At 46.3% G+C, this 19768-nt stretch overlaps 1 protein-coding gene across 2 annotated transcripts in view; it reads left to right on the top strand.

Moving 5' to 3' along the window:
* gry (trafficking protein particle complex subunit 11 gry) overlaps positions 1-19768 on the top strand; it is a 374318-nt gene that overhangs the window by 292667 nt on the left and 61883 nt on the right. For both annotated transcript variants that reach the window (XM_077655723.1, XM_077655724.1), the window contains exons 22-27: positions 8118-8206; positions 11182-11241; positions 11795-11920; positions 13500-13607; positions 13944-13995; positions 15341-15446. In XM_077655723.1, the coding sequence (XP_077511849.1) occupies positions 8118-8206; positions 11182-11241; positions 11795-11920; positions 13500-13607; positions 13944-13995; positions 15341-15446 (541 nt within the window). The remainder of the gene's footprint in view (positions 1-8117; positions 8207-11181; positions 11242-11794; positions 11921-13499; positions 13608-13943; positions 13996-15340; positions 15447-19768) is intronic.

Here is a 19768-nt window from a genome sequence, read left to right on the forward strand (position 1 = left end):
AGAAAGCACATTTATTTATTTTTGTTTTTGTTTATTGCATTAAATTTTGAATTCAATATTACTGTAATGGGGGGCAAATACTGTCGTGTGGTGGTGATCGCAATCCGGAGAGCAGCTAGCTCGAAAATGGCGTCTAAACAAAACTCTTTATTCTGGCTGACTTCCGCCCCAATGGACTGGATCACTCGGCGACAGTGTAGTGACATGTGTGCTTGGTGGTCGTCAAACAGAATGCTCGCCGCTCTCAGCCGTCCTCAATTTAAACCTGATAGTGAACTTTCGAGATAAAGCGTACAAAGTTACTAGAACATTCTGCAACAATGTAGAATCATCTGCGCCTGGAGCAATCAATTAAAATAAATTTGGTCACGTCTTGCATCGCAAACAAAGCGATAAAGCGGCGTGCCGGCAGCTTTGAAGAATGAACAAACACTGCAAAGATTCACAGTAATACGTTCTCTCCTCTTAATCGCAGCTGACGAAGTTCAAAACTGCTGGACCCCACCCCGTGATCGCGAACGCTACAGAGCACACACTGGCCACAGCGGGCATTGCTCTGAGGCAGACAAAGGAGCAACACTCTGGCTGACACAAACAAGGCATTTATTGCTGCAACAACAATAATGTCAGCTAGCAACAAGATGCGCTGAGTAATCGAGGTCATACGACTCACCTGGCAAAGTTATGAGCGAATGTCCGCCCATGCCAGGGCAGGGGAAAAGTTCCGAGGCCACGGGTAAATGCTTCCACGGGGCTTTGCCTCGCTGGCAGAGAGCAAAGCACTGAGCGGAAACATCCGCACGCTGAGCCGTAGAGAGAGAGAGCTGTCTCCCGCGCTCTGTCCGTGGTGCTCGCGTCGCTGCGCTGCTATGAAAAGAAAAATGATAGGTGCAACATTAGGAGACCGGAAGCGGGCAGAGCGGGTGAGGGAACAAACACGGGTTAATGACACCCTAGTCGAAATCAGGAGGGAAAAAATGGGCTTGGGCAGAGTGTGTAAGGCGAACGCAACATAACTGATGATCGTTAAGGGTAACGGACTGCATTTCAAGAGAAGGCAAGCGTAGCAGGGGCGAGCAGAAAGTTAGGTGCGCGGATGAGATGTGGAAGTTTGAAGGAGCGGTGGCCTAGCCTTTTGAGCAGCCGGCTTGCACGCGAGAGGTGCTAGGTTCGATCCCCAGTGGTAACCACTGGTGACACAATGGGCACAAGCTTTCCTCTGTTTTGTGCTTGGCTTCTTTAGGGGGAAATGCTTGGGAAATGGGTCTTTGACCCCACCTTGGGATAAGGTGGCTGCAGCTGGCACAGGACAGGGTTAATTGGAGACGTATGAGCGAGGCCCTGCAGTCAGGTTGATGATGGTGATTACGAGGGAGTATTGATGGGATGGACCTTGCTTGTGCTGTGTCCATTTCATGATCTGCCTGGTTAAAATTGCCAGCAGTGTGCTGTGCCTTTGCCCCTCCTTCTGGTAATGGCTTGCAGTAAGTTGAGGCACCTTGCAATGCTTTATGACAGCACCAAGTAGGTACATGACAGAGGTAGGTTGGAGTTTAAGTCTTTGGTTAGGGACGAAGAAGGAAGAACGAGCGCTTCTTTGTCCCCTGTTGCAATGCTGTTTTTGCATTCAGAGTTTTACTGGAGTCTGAAACAAAGCTTGGGTAAAATGTGCCTGGCAGATTTTCCACACTCGGCATTTGTTTCCATGTTATGGTCAGTGCACTGCAGTAACTGCACGATTCATGGCATTGGTTTCGGAGTGAGTGGTGAGGCATCATATTTCATGCGGGGGGAAGTTGTCCGCTACAGCGGTGAACTGTTGTCAAGTGAAAGAGGCGGCTTTGTTATTTGGGAAGAACTGTGGAAGTTATTTACCGTATTTACACGATTGTAAGTCGACCCTTTATCACCGAGTACGCGGTTGAAAGTAAACAAAAAAAAAAACTTGGACGACGCCTGTTAAGAGTAGAACGTGAATGCATTATTGGGCCGCTGCCGCTTATCAGCAGACGCAATCTGCGGCCACGTGTGGGGAGTGGGCTGGTGCGGTTTGCTGCTTATCGACAGCCTGGTACCATAGGCTGCCTCGCGCGGGGTGGGGATGTCGGTTCTGCGCGTTTACATAGCAGCTGCTCAAGGCCAGCACCAAGAGCGATGCGACGGAGCCGAGCAGCAAAAATCCAGCCACGTTGTAGCATGCCTGATATCTCATTTGTGTCGCCTTTATTTATGGTGCGATGCTTTGGTTTCGATTTTAAGTTGACCCTCCAACTTCGGATTTTCAAGTATTGAAAAATAGGTCGACTTACAATTGTGTGAATACAGTGTTTGTATGTGTACCTACATTTGCCCTTTAGGGGCAAATTACAGTACAATTACACTACACTACATTACAATACAAATTACACTAGAAGAGGGGGAACACAATATTTTTGGTAGCTTTTGCGCCGATGGAAACAATGCATAGGATATTGCTAGCAATAACACAGGATGATTCAAACATACTGGTCGAGGACATAGGAACAGTATACATGCACAATATCGGCATTAATGAAATCATGAAATCCGAAAAATTATTACACACAAAACGAATGTATGAAATTTAAAGCACGGTAAAGGGCAATGTTTTGTACAGAAAGTTGACATCAAGACCAGTGATATCAGCACTAAATAACAAGAGCAGCCTTTCATGTCGTGGTAAATTCAGAATGCAATGCAACCACAGCTGTGTCGTGGAGAGGTTGGTTTCATGGGCTGATCTGTGTCGAAAAAATTAATGAGTGAAAAATGATGTTTCTTTGCTTTGGTTTGAATGATCTTGCCACTGTGAAATGTAAGAAAGTGGGAAAAGATGTCCTGGAAAAGGCGGCTGGAGAGAAAATGGAGGCAGCAGAGGCAAACATAGCAGGCCTGGCCGTGAGGGACTGGGAGGCATTTGCCCTGCTGTACATGTTTCCTGGCTGGAGTGAGGGTTGATGGAAGAGTCAATGATACAATCCCACTCACTGGTCTCCCTCAATTTGTTTGCACAGGCTGCACTGTTTCTCATTGAGAACGAGCGTAACATGCACATGTTGAAGTGCATGGCTTATCGTTTAAGCTCGTTGTTGCTGCATCACTCTAATAATAACTGCATTGAAATGCAGCATAAGTGGCAGCTGTCTGCAACAGTATGAAAGAAAGAAAAAAATGACCACAAGCAGCACAGGTCCTGTCAGGGTAACCAGTAGCTATGCATTGGGCATGCCAGGCTGCTGGGCTGCTCCGCTGGAAGCCCCTCGCCTCGCCTCTTTTCACAGGGAAACGAGATGATGCCACTCTTTTTTTGTTGGCGAGTGTTGAGCCATCAAAAGCTAACCTTGCACCACTTTCATAGCTCGTGATGCCACAGTGGTTTGATTAAGAAAGATTCATTCGACCCCCTACGAACCGAGCTTTGTTTCTTTTACCCTGCTTTGTTAGGGTCTCTGCAGTGCGTGTGTATGGCGAGGAATTATCATGGCCATGCAGTAGACTGCCATTACTTTTGACTCAGTTTGAGCTTCTAGTCTATTGAAATTGATCGCTCAGTGTTTTCTACACCAAGTGTATTACACAGGCTGGCATTAATGATAACTCAGGATAATTCCAACATCAGCAGTTGACTGCATGGGACTGTGCTGGTGTTTCCACTCCTGAGTGACTGCGGTTCTTGCACTGAGCCACTTGGCGGAAATTCAGCGGGTAAACGAATATTTTTTAGAATATACATAAACAATGAACCATCTCAATCCCGCATTAAATCCAAATCAGCATGGCTTCCAGCAAGGCACATCATGTATTACACAACTAACAGAGTTTTTTCATGAGGTATGCGAAGCTCTGGACCGTTATAGTATCACTGACTGCATGTTCATGGATTTTAAAAATGCTTTTGACATAGTAGATGCTTTGGCTTCACTAATCGCTCTGTGTGCTTTCAAGGCACGGCTAGCCTCATGGCATGCAAGACGTGCGCTGTGCCCAGTTGAGATTCAGGTGTTGTGCGGCGGGATGCTTCCTTCAAAAGGCCACAGCCGCAGGATGTGCCGGATAATATCTTCGGAGTGGTGGCGACAGCATCGCTTTTACAAGGACTGCCTTTGGGTAGCATGCGGCCAGGATGTGCTTCACGCCCGACGTTTCCGTGAGTGGTGTGAAGTGGCAAACAGGCACATGGATTTCCTTTGTTACTCGTCCCGCCCTTGGTTGCCTAGGAAGAAGAAGCCCACAAATCCTGAAGGGAAGCTACTGGTGTTGGGTGAGCAGCGAGTGCCAGAGAGGTTCCAGGGAGTGCTGAAGTTCGGGCCGAAGTTTTGCATCCAGCCGACGCTTGACAAAGAGGAAAAATTGGCTCTTGGAAGGTCCATCTCGCGTCATGTCTGTCAAGAGGAGCGGCCTAGGCGCGTCATTGAATGTGTTGATGCCTTAAAAAGAACTCAGGATGGGCGGGGAAAAAGTTGTAACTTCGTGCCCTTGGTTAATTTCCTGCTATCTGAAAAGCTGAGGCTGACCGTCTCTGATAAAGAGGGGCATTTTGTCATTCTCTCGGAGAAACTGTTTACTGAAAAAGCCCGAGTAGCCATCGCAAAGAACTTTAAACCATTGCCTGCCAATGTTAAACAGCAAAAGCGAGAAGCCTTGAGGTTACTGGGCGAAATGAATCTACAATGGCTCCACTCGTCTGTTAAGAATGCTAAAGAAGACTGTCTGGACATATTTTTTTCAGCAAAAACGCATAAGCCCGATGTTCCTTTCCGCTGTATTGTTACAGAGCGTGCAACATGGCAATATGAGGTTTCAAGTTTCTTACAGAAAAACCTTGGTTCACTAACAATTGATGATCCGTTTCTTGTGTCTAATTCCCTGGCTGTTGTCCACTATTTGAAGTGTCATAATCCGGGTTCGTGCAGTATGTTCAGCATAGATGTTCAGGACTTATTTTATTCACTTCCGCACAATAGTCTGCTACGATATGTTCGCAAGTGTATAGAAGATGAGAATGATGAAAGCGATTTCATTTCAAAATGCGGGATCTCTGTGGGGGCCTTTTTGGAGCTTTTATCGTTTTATCTTAAGTCCACCTTTGTTGAATGGGAGGGGAGGTTGTACACTCAAAAACAGGGGGTGTGCATTGGTTCAAAAGTGGCTCCTGTACTAAGTAACATCTTTCTCAGTTATGTAGATAAAGCTGTTAAGAGTAATTTGGGTGGCAATACAAAACGCATCTTCAGATATGTGGATGATTATCTTGTTTTTGTGGAACACGACGACTTCAACAGGCAGGTCGATAAGGTGTTAAAGATTTTTGACGAAAGCGGACATGACCTAACTTTCACCTGTGAAAAACCTCAAGGGAATGAGTTACAATTTTTAGATATAAGATCGGCAACGAAGCCAGATCACGTGTGCTGGTCCTTCCTACAGAGATCAGAAAAGCCTTTGCTCAGTTTTCGTTCGGCGCATTCGAAGGTGGTTAAATGTGGCATTGCAGTTTCTTGCCTAGGTGCTGCCATTGCCAAGTCATGCGTGCATGGTATCAGCACAAGTTTTAATCAGCAGGTTCAGAGGCTAAGAATTGCGGGCTTTCCAGATGATGTCTTAGTACTTGCTTGTAGTAAGATAATTAAAAAGGTCAAAAGGGGAGAATCTCAGGATCATTCACAAAAAGATAAAAAGAAAATTGCTGTTCTTCCGTACATTCATCAAACTTCACACCGTTTGAAGCAAGTGGGCAGCAGGTATGGAGTTGATGTTTTATTTTCTGCACCTAACAAGCTCGGCAAATTGTGTGCCATTGTAGATAGAAAGGCCAGGGAAGAAGAAAAGAAACGAGGAAAAACAAAAAGAGGGTGCCAGATAAAGCATGGCCTGAGGTTTGTCCCTTGTGCTGAAGGGGTTGTGTATGAAGTGCCGTTCACGTGCGGGAAGACCTACATAGGTCAAACAGGAAGGTGCTTAAATACCCGCCTACGAGACCACAACACCTCTCTGAAAGGGGCTCCGTCCTCAAATCTGGCTTTACATTTAGGAACTGTCCCCGGAATAACCAGCCTGATTCTTCTGAAAAATCATGTAAACCCATCTTAATAAAACTAGAATCCTGTACAAACACAAAGATAAACTAACAAGGGGAATCAGTGAAGCGTTTCATATTCATAAAAACAGTGACTCATGCGTGAGCACCCCCTCTGTAACAGTTCATGACTGTGAACTAATGTATCTGGATTTAAGTGATTGATTTATCACTGTGGCTTTTGGTGTTGCGCACGCGCCCGTGGTTGTCAAATGAGTATATTTTGCGTGTTTTTTCTAATAAACTTTCAGTTGTTAGTCAGCGCCGGTCCTGTCGTCTTCTTCTTTCTTTGTCCCTCGTCTACGCGCTGTTATTCCCAGCACATAGTAGATCATGCTTTATTAGTCCACAAGTTCCGCTGTTTAAATCTGAATGAGATGGTTGTTGAATGGATCACGGAATATTTAAGATTACGGTATCAGTATGTCACAATAAACGGAGCCAATTGAAGTGTAACTTCCGTGACATCAGGCGTCCCACAAAGGTCAGTTTTGGGACTGTTGCTTTTTCTTGTGTTCATTAATGATGTATCAGAAAATGCTACTTCCTACATGTGACTTTTCGCTGATGACTTTGTAGCTTACAGAGAAGTGAAAAGTGCCCATGACTCACTTGCTTTGCAGGAAGACCTAAATACAGTGCATCGGTGGTGCGAAAAGTGGCACATGAAATTAAATTTGCAAAAAAACAGTACACATGTGCAAAAAAAACAGTACACAAGAAAAAATAATGTCCCTAATTATGTCTATAATGTAAACAGCCACTTATTGGAATCTGTTACCGAATATAAGGATTTGTAGGTGTGTACATCAGTTCAAAACTATGCTGGCATCGGCATGTTGATTGTTTTAGTGGGAAAGCTTGCAAAATATTGGGTTGTTTGCACCGTAACACGGGGATGTTTCCGCAAGATTTTAGGGATTTACTATTTAAAACGTATATTACGTCTGTGCTTGAATATGCTTGTACTGGATGGGACCCGCCGACAAAGACGTACAAACAGAAATTAGAAAGAGTTGAGACCTTAGCGGCCCGCTATGTTTCTGGGAATTATAGTAAACACATTAGTGTGTCTAGCCTAAGACAGGAATTAGAATGGGAACCTCTTGAAATGAGAAGGAGAAAGCTATTCCTACAGAGAAGTACATTTTCCATTCATGCTACAGATCCGAGTGGGTTGATCGTAACCATAAAGTGCGCGAATTCGGATCAAGAATCGATCTGTTCAAGATGTCGTTCTTTCCCCACACTGTTTGATAATGGAATGCTTTATCTTCATTTCTTGTTAATGTTACTTACAATGAGGTGTTTGCATCGTCATTGTGACTGCTTTTCTTGCTTTGTAAAATCTACCTCGCCACTGTAATGCCACAAGTGATGCTGTGGGTAAATAAATGTTTGTTGATGCCATCGTTGGACCAATTCCGTACGTTGTAAGAAAACACTGGTGCTAGTGTGTGTGTGTAGCCTCCCTGACCAGGAAACTGCTTGCTAGGAACCATTGAGAAGCTTGCCTTTCCTGCCTTACCCTCTAGCTGAAGCCATGTGAGCATAATTTGGTGCTGGACATGACCACAAAACTAGTTCAGCTACAGTAAGATGCCAACAGTTCCTGTATTGCTCTGCTAGCTGGTCGCCACTTTAATGTTTGACTGTCCCAGAAGAGCGCCATGACTAGCAGTCGTGAATGGGGGTGGAGCTTCACTGCAGGCTGCACACACGAGCATAAAGAGGAATGGAAAGCAGTGGCTCAGTGGTTATGGCGCTCGGCTACTGACCCGAAAGACGCAGGTTTGATCCCGGCCGCGGTGGTCGAGTATGATGGAGACGAAATGCTAGAGGCCCGTGTATTGTGCGATGTCAGTGCACGTTAAAGAACCCCAGGTGGTCGAAATTCCCCGAGCCCTTCACTGTGGCGTTCCCCATGGCCTACGTCATTTTGGGACGTTAAACTCCCATAAAAGAAAGGAAAGCAGTGAGAAGGCATGATTGTCCATCATGCAGTGGGTGAAATGTGTTGCAGCTCACTTCACCTGCGAGCCCGTGGTACCCAAGCTACCGGCAAGCAAGATCCGGGGGTTCCGCATTGATGACATTCCTGCTGGTGGATGGGTGAGTGGACTGATTTGGCAAAGTGCCATCCAAATGTTTTGTCTGAAGCTGGTCCAGAGGGAGGATGTGAGCTCATCACTTCTGTGATGTGAATCATGGCCTAATCGTTTCCAGTCACCTTTTGACTGTTTATCGGCTGCAAATCGAATGCCTTACTCTTAAGCCTAACTGTTTGCTACTCGATGCCTAGAAAGTGGGACTCATTCATTTAAGCCAGAGGTGTGTTTATGTTTGGGTCTAGGCTGTTGTGGACATCCGCCCTCTTGGTCATAGCGTATTTACTCATATAATATGCACATCTCGAATTTATTACCGCATTTTTTTTTGTTTTACATTTGGCAGACTTGGGAAGATGGGCATGGCCGCGTCGCCATGTGCGACTGCAAAAGGTGTGAGTGGCAAGAGGGTGAATTGCACGCCATTTACCCAGCGGTTGCTTTCCTGGACGAGCAGCTCCAAAAGCAAACTTCCAGTAACCTCTGACACTACCGAACCGTTTGCTGCTCTGCTTGCTGGCAGTTAGTTGGCCGCACACAAAGGTGCCTTTTTAGCGCCCAGTTTTCCATTCTCCTTCAGGATGAAGGATTTATTGCTCCAGATGAGAAGGGGGCTTGTGCCAGGGCTTCATTTTGAAGGGCTCTTGTAAGCATTCCAGAGTAACCAGCACACTTTGTAATTAAGGTGAGCCCGCGGAGGTTTGCAGTGCGCTTTTCCTCTGATCGTGAAATTATTTGGTTAATTTCTCAAATCCAATCTGAGTTACAGTTAAACCTGGATGGAATGAACCTCTATATAGTGAATTCCTTGAGAGTACGATGTTTCTGAATTCCCCAACGCCGCCCCCATTGAAGCGCGTCTATTTGAGACCTCCATGTAACAAAAGTGTTACGGCAGTTGACCTTGATATATCGAACTGGCTACGCCATCTATCTGTTAGCTAATGCTGAGTTACTCGAAATTTGGCGGAACCACGTGAAATTTTCGCGTCAATAAAGCATGAACTGACGAGAGGAACGCAACGAGCGACTGCAGTTGACACAAGCGCCGTGCTCCAGCACCGTCGGTGTATCTCCGGCGGCGCTATCCCTTTTGGAACATCATACCACTTGGCATTGCAACAGTTCTTGCTTAAAGCAGCGAAAAATAATGGGTCATAGCAAAAAAGGAAGCGACACGAGCAATGCGCGGCTCACGCGATTCCGGCGCCGATAGCTCTTGTGTGTTGGGAGCGGAGAGCACGGGCGACGCAAGGTGAGGAGTCTGTTTCCTGGGGCAACAGGGAGGGGAAGACCAAGAGAGAGAACATGCCTCCGCATTCGGTCTATGCAGGCCTACCCGTCGGCGGCACGCATTGTCTTCTAGCTTGGCCACAGTGCCCACCCCACCCACCCCCCCACCTCCTCCATCCTCTCCACCCCACTCGTAGCAGCGTTGCGCGAGCCGCGGCAGAGGTGGCGGCGGCTACTGCTGCAGTCACGCTATCAGTATGATCGCGAAACGTTTCTCCGCATTTTTGGCTTAGAGTAGCGCTGTTTTTTGTAAATATTTTCTAGGTGATTTCACCTATATTCATTTCTTATTTTGGTTTCCGTTTTGCAGTGTCCTTTGCAACTCTTCTCGCGAAAACTGCATATAACGAAAAATCTCGGAGTTTTTTCAGTTTCGTTATATCCAGGTTTAACTGTATACAGAAGTGGAACGAAACGAAACAGCTTAGCACTGGAGGTAAAAAGCTTGAGTGGCTTTTTTTTTTTGTGCACTTAGTGCTGGCATGTTTTTTTCTTGTTTCTTGTCAGTCGTGCAAGATGTTAGAAATTGAGCAACACCCTTGACTTATGAGGTGGTACCAAAAGTTTCAAGACAAGTTTTGTAGCATGCCAGCAGAGGGAAGCACAAAGCTACACCCACACAGTCAAAGGAAGCACTGATCTTGGTAAGTCAGTGCTTCAAAAGACATCGTCCTGTGTAGATCGGGAGCTGTGCAAGTCTTGCTATTGTGACCATGTGTGCTATCATGTCTGCAGTTTTCATCATGAACAGTATGTTAAAACAAAGAGTGAACATGAAATTTCCTCATTAAACTCTGCAAATCTGCACGAGAGATTTTGCCATGATTCGGCAAGCTTACAGCAGTGCTGCAGTGAGGTGTGCAAGGTGTTTTGAGTGTCACGCATGGTTCAAGAGCAGCATAACATAGCCGGAAGGTGGCGAGAGGTCAGGAAGACCTGCAACGAGCTGAACGCTTGAAAATGTTGAAACCATTCGGCAGCTTTTGCATGAGGATTGTCGCCGGACAATCCACAACATTGCTGCCATTGTTGACTTGTCAGGCAGAACAGTCCAGGCAATCCTCAGGCGTGATTTTAATATGAGCCGGGTTGCTGAGAAGTTTGTCTCCTGGCTGCCAACCCAGGAGCAGAAGGAACACAGTGTCAGTGTCTGCCAAGAACTCGTCAGCATGCTGGTGATAACCTGTCCTCCTCCACGTCGAGAATCGTTATTGACAATGAAACTTGGGTTGACGGTTATGACCCTGAGATGAATTCACAGTGTCCATGACTCCAAAAGGTGAGGCATGTTCACAGCTCAACCTAGTACCTGCTCATTGTACTTTGGGGCCCGACTGTCAGTAGCAGGTTCTGCTGCCAGGTTACAAGGTGCCTGAGGGAGATGATGACTACTTGCCAGATTTAGCAGCTCCTCTGGACCTTGCACTCTTCCCTAGGTTGAAAGTCATCATTTTGTGTGGAGATCGAGCACTAATCGCAGAAAGTACTTGACACATTTTGAAAAGTAGTCTTCAAGGACGCATTCCAACAGTGGCAGAAGCACTGGGATTATTTTGAAGGCGACACTGTGTAAATGTAGATGAATGGTAGTCTTGTTGATACCACCTCGCAGTGGAGCACTCCCCTCACTTCCTGCATTTGCACAGGATTGAGTGGTTGGTTGGGCTGTTTCTCTCACCCTGGCAGAGGAAGCAGACGGTCCTGCTGAGGAACTCCGAAGTCGGCACCCGGAGGGTTTTTGCCAAGGTGGGTGAAAGCAGCCTGTTCTGTTCTGCCGAGCCATTTCTAGTCATGGACACAAGTAGAGGGTTTTCTTGGCAACGAAGCATCTGCCCATACCATGATGATGCACACTTTCACTGATGCAGCCATCCATGGAAGCTTCCTAGCAGATTTGTTGTCTTGACTTTCAATGTTTATAGTTGAATGCGGGCAATATTCTGTTTTAAGCGAACACCAATAACTGCAAGCCGCGACTATGTTCCGCTGCACAGGAGGAGAGGCCGTGTTTCGGCTCCATTGCTAGAAAAAGTTGTTGCCAAATATATTAGTGCACGGACTGGCCTCTGGTCACATGTGAGGCCTGCCTAGACCACAGGCACACATAAGCAAAGTGAGAGGGTGCTTATGCTATTAGACATGAATGACAGACAGTACTTTCTCATTTGTGATTGGATTCATTTGCGCTTCTTTTTCATTTCAACTTTCTGTGTGTACTTACTACTTGGCTGCTTGTATGTGCCAATGCTTAGCAAACACAAACACGTGTTGCTGCATCAGGTGTTGGGGCATTCCGCAGGTGGAGTACAAGACAGAGGTGGAGGTGGACAGCCGTGTGCTATGCTGCTGCTGCTGCCGTGAGATATTCCTTGACCTGGAGTGTATCGAGCCGTTTGCCTTCTCTGCAAAACTGCTCAACCTCAAGGTGGGGCCTTTCTTTAATATGCGACATTGCAGAGGCGATGCTTGTCTAGAGCACTCGAACGGCGTGCTCCGTCACGCAGTTATGACAGTTGCCACTGCCTGGCAGACTCCATACAGCTTGAGGAATGTGTGTGTAAGGTAAGCTCACGTTTCGAGCCCTAGGCCACTTGTAAATGATACAAGTGTACTCCCCGTGCTCTGTTCAAGGGCTGTAGACAGTCGTGTGGATGACCTCGATATGTATTATACCAATTATTGGCTGTATTAAACTGTAGGCACATTCAATTCTCAGTTTGTGAATGGCGCTAAAACGGATATATCGAACAGCACTCTGCATATGTGACTCGTGCGGCATGTGATTGCGCTTTGTGTCACACTTCCCTTCTGCGCCACGGAAGACAGAGCAGAGCACGGAGACAGCACGAATTACTCTTCTCACACACAGACGGTTTCAGCCTGGCCCATTGGCTTTTGTGATCAGCTGCTGGTCTCATGGTAGTGGATTCAGCTGACGGCCACACCGGCTGTTTTTCCGTTGGACGCAGTTTACCATTGGCAGCCTTGCAGTGACCATCCTGCGCTCAACATCAAGCTGTACGGTTATGCAAGTTCCTGAGGGCGTCTAGTGAGGTTCAGTGCTGTGTTTTGTCCCTTCCCTGTTTGGCTTCTAGCCGTTGCACTGGTTTACAAGAACATCCTGCGCTCGTGTCGACTGTTACGGAGGTGGTGAAAATGGCGATAGCTTTCGCTGTGACAAACGTTTTTCACGCGACACAGCGGAGAAGCCACCCTAGCTCATGCTGCTGTTCTGCGCTGGCGATGCTGTGCGGAGAAGGCAACTTAACAGGTGCTCGTTATTTTTGTGATCCCGAGAACTGCCGTGAGCGCCTTCGGAGCATAGATGAAACTTGGTAAAATGTCTCTCAATTTATTTGGAAAGCGTCACCTGAGTCACTGTCCCTTCATTGACTAAATTTCACTGCTCTTGCATGCGTTTCTGACAATTTTACATTACGAATTTCGGCTAAAGCAAACTATTTTACGTTTTTTTTAATGTTTTCTAGAACAGCGAGATTTGTCTGTATTGAGAGTGAAAATTGGATGCTGACCAGATGAGCTTGTTCACCTGGCCTCTGGCTGTCAGCTGTTTGATTTTACAGATGATCTTAACTCGTGAGGCCGGTGTGATAGTAATTCAGAACAGGCTTGCTGTTGTTTTTGGCCACTCTTGAAGGAGCACTCACTTTAGTCATTGGAAGCAGCAGTTGTGCTTACAGTTGCTTTTGTTTTCTTTTTTCCCAATCCTAGCCGAGCTGATTACTGTATCTGCCAGCTGTGTGGTACTGTTTGTGTGCCGCAGTCAAAAAACTGGTGGGGCCTGGTGCAGAGTTGAGCCACATTTACAACTGATGCCTGCAGGTCTCTCTCCACACTGGAGCTACCTCACACAGGCCCTGCAAATTGTGTGCCCTGAGCAGCTTTCACTACTTCTCTTGTGAGGAAAGGTTGAATAATGCCACATGCTTTCTGGAAAGGGCGCCCAGAGGAAGGCCAAGGCAGAAGTTGCTTTTCCTCCGCAGTTTGACCCTGTGGAGACTGTGCGTGCGGAGGAGCAGTTTGTGCTGCAGGTCGACATGGAGTCGCGTTGCCCACTGCCCTTGGAGCTCATCTCGGGATCACTGAAGCTGGTGAGTCTTTTTCCCACCTCTTTGGCAGAGGAATGAGTTACGCAAGCCCTTCCATGTCAGGCATGCCCCAACACAGCATGGTGAGCTACGCCCACTGGTCAGATGAGACGACAAATGGCAACGACCTCCTTGCTCTTGCAATGCCCCAGAATGGGCTCACGTGGCAGTTGCTGCTGCAGCTACCCTTGGCCCGATGCTAGAATGTCATCGACACACTGTCCTTATGTGGATTGCAGTTGCCACCTGCATGCAATGCTCACGTGGCCTAATGCTAGTTCCAAGCAGTGCAGTCGACCACTGCCTGGCCCTGCATCCCCTGGCTGTGCCTCTTTGCAGAGCCCTCACGTAGGCTTGGTGGACAAGGAGTGCCAGTCCCTGGTTGAAACAGGTGTGTTGTTACCTACACTCTCTGCCTGGGCAGCACCTGTCACTCATTCAAATTTTATAATGTTTGCTATGGAGATAAGTAATAGACTCATTCAGCTCAACGACCGCCTTAGTTGGGGTGCCTGTGAAGAAATAAATACTAATCAGGCCGACTTGCTCATTTGCTAAGTTGGACGGCATTCAAGCAGACAAATTTGCAATAATTTTGCATGGGATTTCCAAGGGGATTTTACAACTGTTTGATATAAGCAATAATTCGATATATATCCGGGATCAACTGTACTAAAAACACGGTCATCTGCATACACTGTAATGTTTTTCAGAGCCAATTTTATTAATATAAATTAGAAAAAGAGGAGGACCTAAAACGGAGCCCTGTGGTACTCTGGAGGACACCGAAGTGGCAGCAGGTTCAACTCCATTTGTGGCTACTTTCTGCGAATGGTCACTGAGATAGTCTTGCTTCCAGAATATGATATTTCGAGCTAAACTGAGTGTGGGTAGTTTATGAAAGAGGAGGACGTCACAAACTTTGTAGAATGCCTTCTGAAAATCATGAAGATCGCAGTCACTTTGAAGACCATTATTGAATGAGCTAGTTATGTCTTCCGAAAATTCAGTTAGCTGTGTGACGCAAGAGCTCCCTGATCTAAACCCATGCTGATAATTGACAGAGAAATTGTTGTTATCAAGATGGGAACAAATGTTAGTGTAATTTACATGTTCAACACGATAGCAAGGCGGGCGAGTTGGTTTAAATTGCATGTTCAAGTTTCTTACAAGTAACGCTGGGTGAAGAAATTGGTCTGTAGTTTGAGGCGCTGTCCCAAAGTCTTTTCTTATGAATTGGCACTACATTTCCTATTTTCCATTCCTGGGGGTGAACAGTACGGATAATTAATTAGGTGTGATGTCTGCGCAAAATTTAAGACCAAAGTTGGGTCTACCGTCAGGGCCAGGAGCAGAATTTTGTTTCAGTTTGCAAAGAAGGTTGCAAATTCCAGAGCTGTTAATTGTTATGATTGACAGCCCTCAAGGGGCTGGCCACTGCACCGGCATGTGTCTCACTTGTCCCAGGGCCACCAGAAGTTTCTTCCCGAGTACCGCATTTCTCTTCCCGTTGCTGCCACACTTTGAAAAAATGGGTCAACAAATGCTAGAAAGCGTCATTATTGACAGACTAGCACCACAGTGCATTAATGTTTTGGAGCGCCTCATGTCATCTGAGCAGCTTAAGATGCACATTCTACACGATGCCTGAGATTTGTGGTGCTCGTGAAAGACCTTTGGACAGTTTTGGAAAGGAGCACTTGCTTTTGTAAAGCCCTCTGGTGTGCACCCCCCAGTGAAGCTGCAGAATGGAGAGGTGGCTCGGGACCTGTTCTGCCTGGTGGCACCCAACGCCGTGGATGCACCCACCTTGCTCGGCCAGTACACCCTGCAGTGGAAGAGGTACGGGTGCAGATGCCACTACCGCATTCCTTTTCCCCATGCTTGGAAGAAATATGGCCGCCATGGCCCAGAGGCCTTCCAAAGTCTCTGGGCCCTCCCCCAGGTGCTGCTTAAACGAACTGCAAAAACATTTCGTCGATCACTGAAGCTGCCTACAAGGCAGAACCTTATTTTGTTATCTATAAAGTTGTGCAAATGCGGATCAGATATGAAGAATAAATAGCTTCAAATATCAAATCGAATACTGAATATATCTGTTAAACAAGTAAATGTCGCTGCCCTTCTTTTTTCATAATAGTGTATGGTCTTTGTAACTGAAATGAACATAACTGGACTGCCTCAGCACTGTATAAGAAACGTGATGTGCACAGAAATGTATACAGTTGATGGCCGAAAATTCGAACGCTTGTTTTTTTCGGACATGCTTCATTATTTGGACTTTATCGCGGCACCGCGACATAGCCCATGGAGCCCATGTATAAGAGCGCCTAAAATTTCGAAAGCATCGCAACTGACTGTTCGATTTTTTGGACACCATCCCCACTCGCCGCCAATATCCAATCCACCATATATTGTGTACAGTGGAACCTCATTAATTCAAACTGCAGGAAAGATCGAAAACTTGATCAAACAAAACGAAATTCAAGCTTAAAGGGAGCCTCTTAACTTGCGATGCTGAAATTCTGAGCGAGTTGGCATATTGCGCCCGCGTGGTTTCGAATTCGTACTGTTTTTGAATGTCTTATGCTGCACGAACTTGAACAGTAGTCAGAGTTCGCCGAACTCATCAGTGCAAAATCTTTCTTCTCGAATATTGAAAGAGGTAGCAGCGAAGCGCGTGGGAGACGTACGGCTTCACGGAGACGGCGAGCGCGGGAGGAAATTGTGGTACATTGTAAAGAGCGATAACATGAAGCAGCGCAAAGCCCAAGGCCTAAGGAGAGAGCAGAGGAAAAGAGGAAACGGACACAACACAGTGCTGAAAGCGAGGTCAGCGTACCCGTGGCAAAACACACCGCAAACCTGACTTTTCTATTGTAAAACCATAAACAGCTGGCGTTTTCATGACAGGCAAGACGCCCCTCATTATATGCAAGCCACCGCAGAGTGCATATCATCAGATACGATGCTGATTTTGACTCTAGTCGCAAGGCCTAATGACGAAGGACAACGTCGACGGAGCACTTGCTTCGGCCTTTTCTCGGTTCTTATTGTTTCGCCATCTTCGCCTTCTTGTTCTGGGCTCATCATACTGCGGACGCAGCGCAGTTCCCGCAGCAGCACGTTCGCTTTCCCATTTAGACTTTATCCCAACCTGTGCGTTCATCGGTGATATGCCGATGGGAGCACACCCGGGCCAAGCTCGTGAAAGCGGTTAGCGCCTGTCATCTGTGCACATGTCATGCAACGAAGTTTTCATGGGCTCAGCTTTAGAAAGTGTGCAATACAACTGACCTCTTCCTCCGGCATATTCGTAATAAGTTGGTGACATTGTGGGTGAAATTTGATTTTCCAGACTGCCTGATTTTGCAGTCCCTAGTGAGTCCGAAAAATCAGTCGTCGACTGTACTTGATTAGACAGCATAACAGTACCCTGCCTGTAATGTGGTCATGCAAAACGAAATCCATAACATGACAAGACTGGAAACAAAAAATAACTTGATGGCTACTAAAACCTCTATAATCGGAACTCAAGGGACCAAAAGAAATGCCCCGCATCCCCCCCACCCCAAAATACTGCTGAAAATGTGATGAAGCCTTACGAGGCGGCTTCGTCGTGCAAACACCTGTAAGGCCGTGACAAGCGCCTAGTATCGACAGGCTGGAAGAACAACGCGAACGTAAATGAATGCACGTTGGTGCCAGAACAGCGAGATTGCTTCTAAAAAGGAAATGAAAATAACGTGCCAGTCAGCGTCGGAAAGCGGCACGGAACTGGGATTGACTACTGGTGAATGCGCGGGCCGACAGCTGCAGTCTCCGTAGGAGAGCGGCGAAGCTCAGAAACCAAAACTTAGCAGCCAGGCTGTTTTTAGCTTTGCAATAGGGGCCCTCCAGACATTGTCACACCTGGCGTTACGTCGACTTAAGCAGTGCAGAGGTTACAGTGCACCTTGCAGTAAGTGGAATTATTACAGGATCACTTGGCCTGTTGTGACACCTCGACTCGCCCTTTCGGAAGCCGCATGCGAAATTCCGCAAGTAGGCATTCCTGCCTACCGTTGTCAACCAAAACGAGATGGCAGAGGTGACGCCATCTCGTTTATGAAAGTGACAGGACGCATGCCGTGAGTGTGGGCAATAAGTAGTGTGTTACATATTGCAGAAGGATGAAGTAAAGCGGTTTCGCGTTGCAATTGCTCAAGGTGGGTCGCTGGCCATCTTGTTAGCAGCACATGTGATATGTGACAAGCCCACTTGCGGAATTTCACATGAGGTCAAGCCTAGCAGCATCGGAATGCTATCGGTCCAGGCAATAAATGCCGGAGAAGAAAGGGGGCAGGACCTTTGTTTTGTTTTCCTGGGACATTTAACTCGATGATCGGATAATTTGCCCAGATATTGTGGTTTTGCCACAGTGGCATTTACAAAATTCGGCGCGGTATATGATCACTGGAGCATACCCGGGAATTATCAAATATTTGGAAATTCTCGAATATCAATTTCTCGAATACGAACTGAATATCAAATATAGAGTATTCGGGAGCTATCAAATATTTGTAAATTCTCTAATATCATTTTCTCGAACATGAACTGAATATCAAACATAGAGTACTTGGAAATTATCAAATATTTGTAAATTCTCAAGCATCAATTTCTCGAATATGAACTGGATATCAAACATATTAAATTTGTTTCCAAAATTTTGATTGGCACGTGCTTAGTTATTTATAACGACACTGTGAAAGCATATACACAGGGCATCACATGCGTGGTTGTCATGCTGGAAGCATCAGATAGTAGGATCATCGCCGCTCAGCCATTTCCATTCGCGTGGCTCACCCGTTTTTGCAGAGCACTGAAACTGCTCGCTCATCGTCCCTACACACAATGGCTACAATGGGCCGCACCCTGAAGGAGGCAGGAGGCCCTTACGATTTTCGAGCAGTTCTGTTTTTATGCTCTTGACAGTGTGCACTCAATAAAGCTTTGATGAAAACTTGAAAAATAGTCACAGCCATGCTGCTTGCATCTTTCAGTGGATAATCTTACCATGATACAAGCAGTTCTTGACAGTTTGTTCGGGGTGATTCAGTAGTTGGAGCTTTTGGATAATTCGAACGTTGTTGTCCGCTTCCTTGAAGGTGGAGTGAATGAGCTTTTACTGAGTCAGCTTCTATTTCCTAATTTAGTAGAGTGGAGAGCTGGGCGAGTCGGTACATGATTGAAGAAGGAAACCAGCGCAAAAGACGAAGACACAGGAACAAGGAACCACAGGACGACGCTGGACTATCGACTGTATTTATTTGAGAAATGATCACATTTATACCCTTCAGTTATCAACCAAGCTTGCGCACACATGACAGATTAACAAGACAGGGTAAATAGCAGCATCACATACAACCGCGTGAGTTCATAAATCTAATTTCTTTATCAAATAGACTAACCGTCGTGTCACTTACACATAGATGTCTTTGATTAACGATATGGTATGCCTCTAGAATTTCACGTTGGCTCTTAGTTTTACCGCGTCCAAAAATCATAGTCTTCTTGAAGAGCGGAATGCATTTGTGCTTTCTGCAATGTTTTGGCAAATTCGCCCCGTCATCTGTGGAAAGCAATCTTTCATGTTCTCTGAGCCGGGTGTTAAGACAGCGGCCAGTCTGCCCGATGTACACATTCCCGCAGGATAAAGGTACGCAGTACACTACCTGGGTTGCACAGGTGACATACTTGAATTCGTGCTTGATCGTGCACTGTGAAGTTGTACTTTTCCTATCGTCAATCCTTCTGCACAAACTGGCCAGTTTTCGCGGGGCTGAAAAGACTACATCGACACCGTGCCTACTTGCGACCTTCTTTATATTGTGTGAAAGTGCGTGCAAGTAAGGCATCACTTCACACTTGCTTTTGTCCTTCCTTCCTTCCTTCCGTCAACTTAGGTTTGGCTTTCATTTTTTTGAGAAGCTTTTCAGAGATACCTTTCATAACATGTGTAGGAAAGCCTGCTTCTATTAGTCTCTTCTGTTGTTGCAGAAAGCTTTCTTGAACAGTATGGAAGCAGCTTTTCTCCAGCGCGTTACTGAGGCATAAGGTTGCAATAGCCCTCTTGGTAAGTTTGGAGTGGCAGGAGCTGTAAGGGAGTAAGATTTTCTTGGTTC

The sequence above is a fragment of the Amblyomma americanum genome, chromosome 2 (genome assembly GCF_052857255.1).
Source record: "Amblyomma americanum isolate KBUSLIRL-KWMA chromosome 2, ASM5285725v1, whole genome shotgun sequence".
Lineage (NCBI taxonomy): Eukaryota > Metazoa > Arthropoda > Arachnida > Ixodida > Ixodidae > Amblyomma > Amblyomma americanum.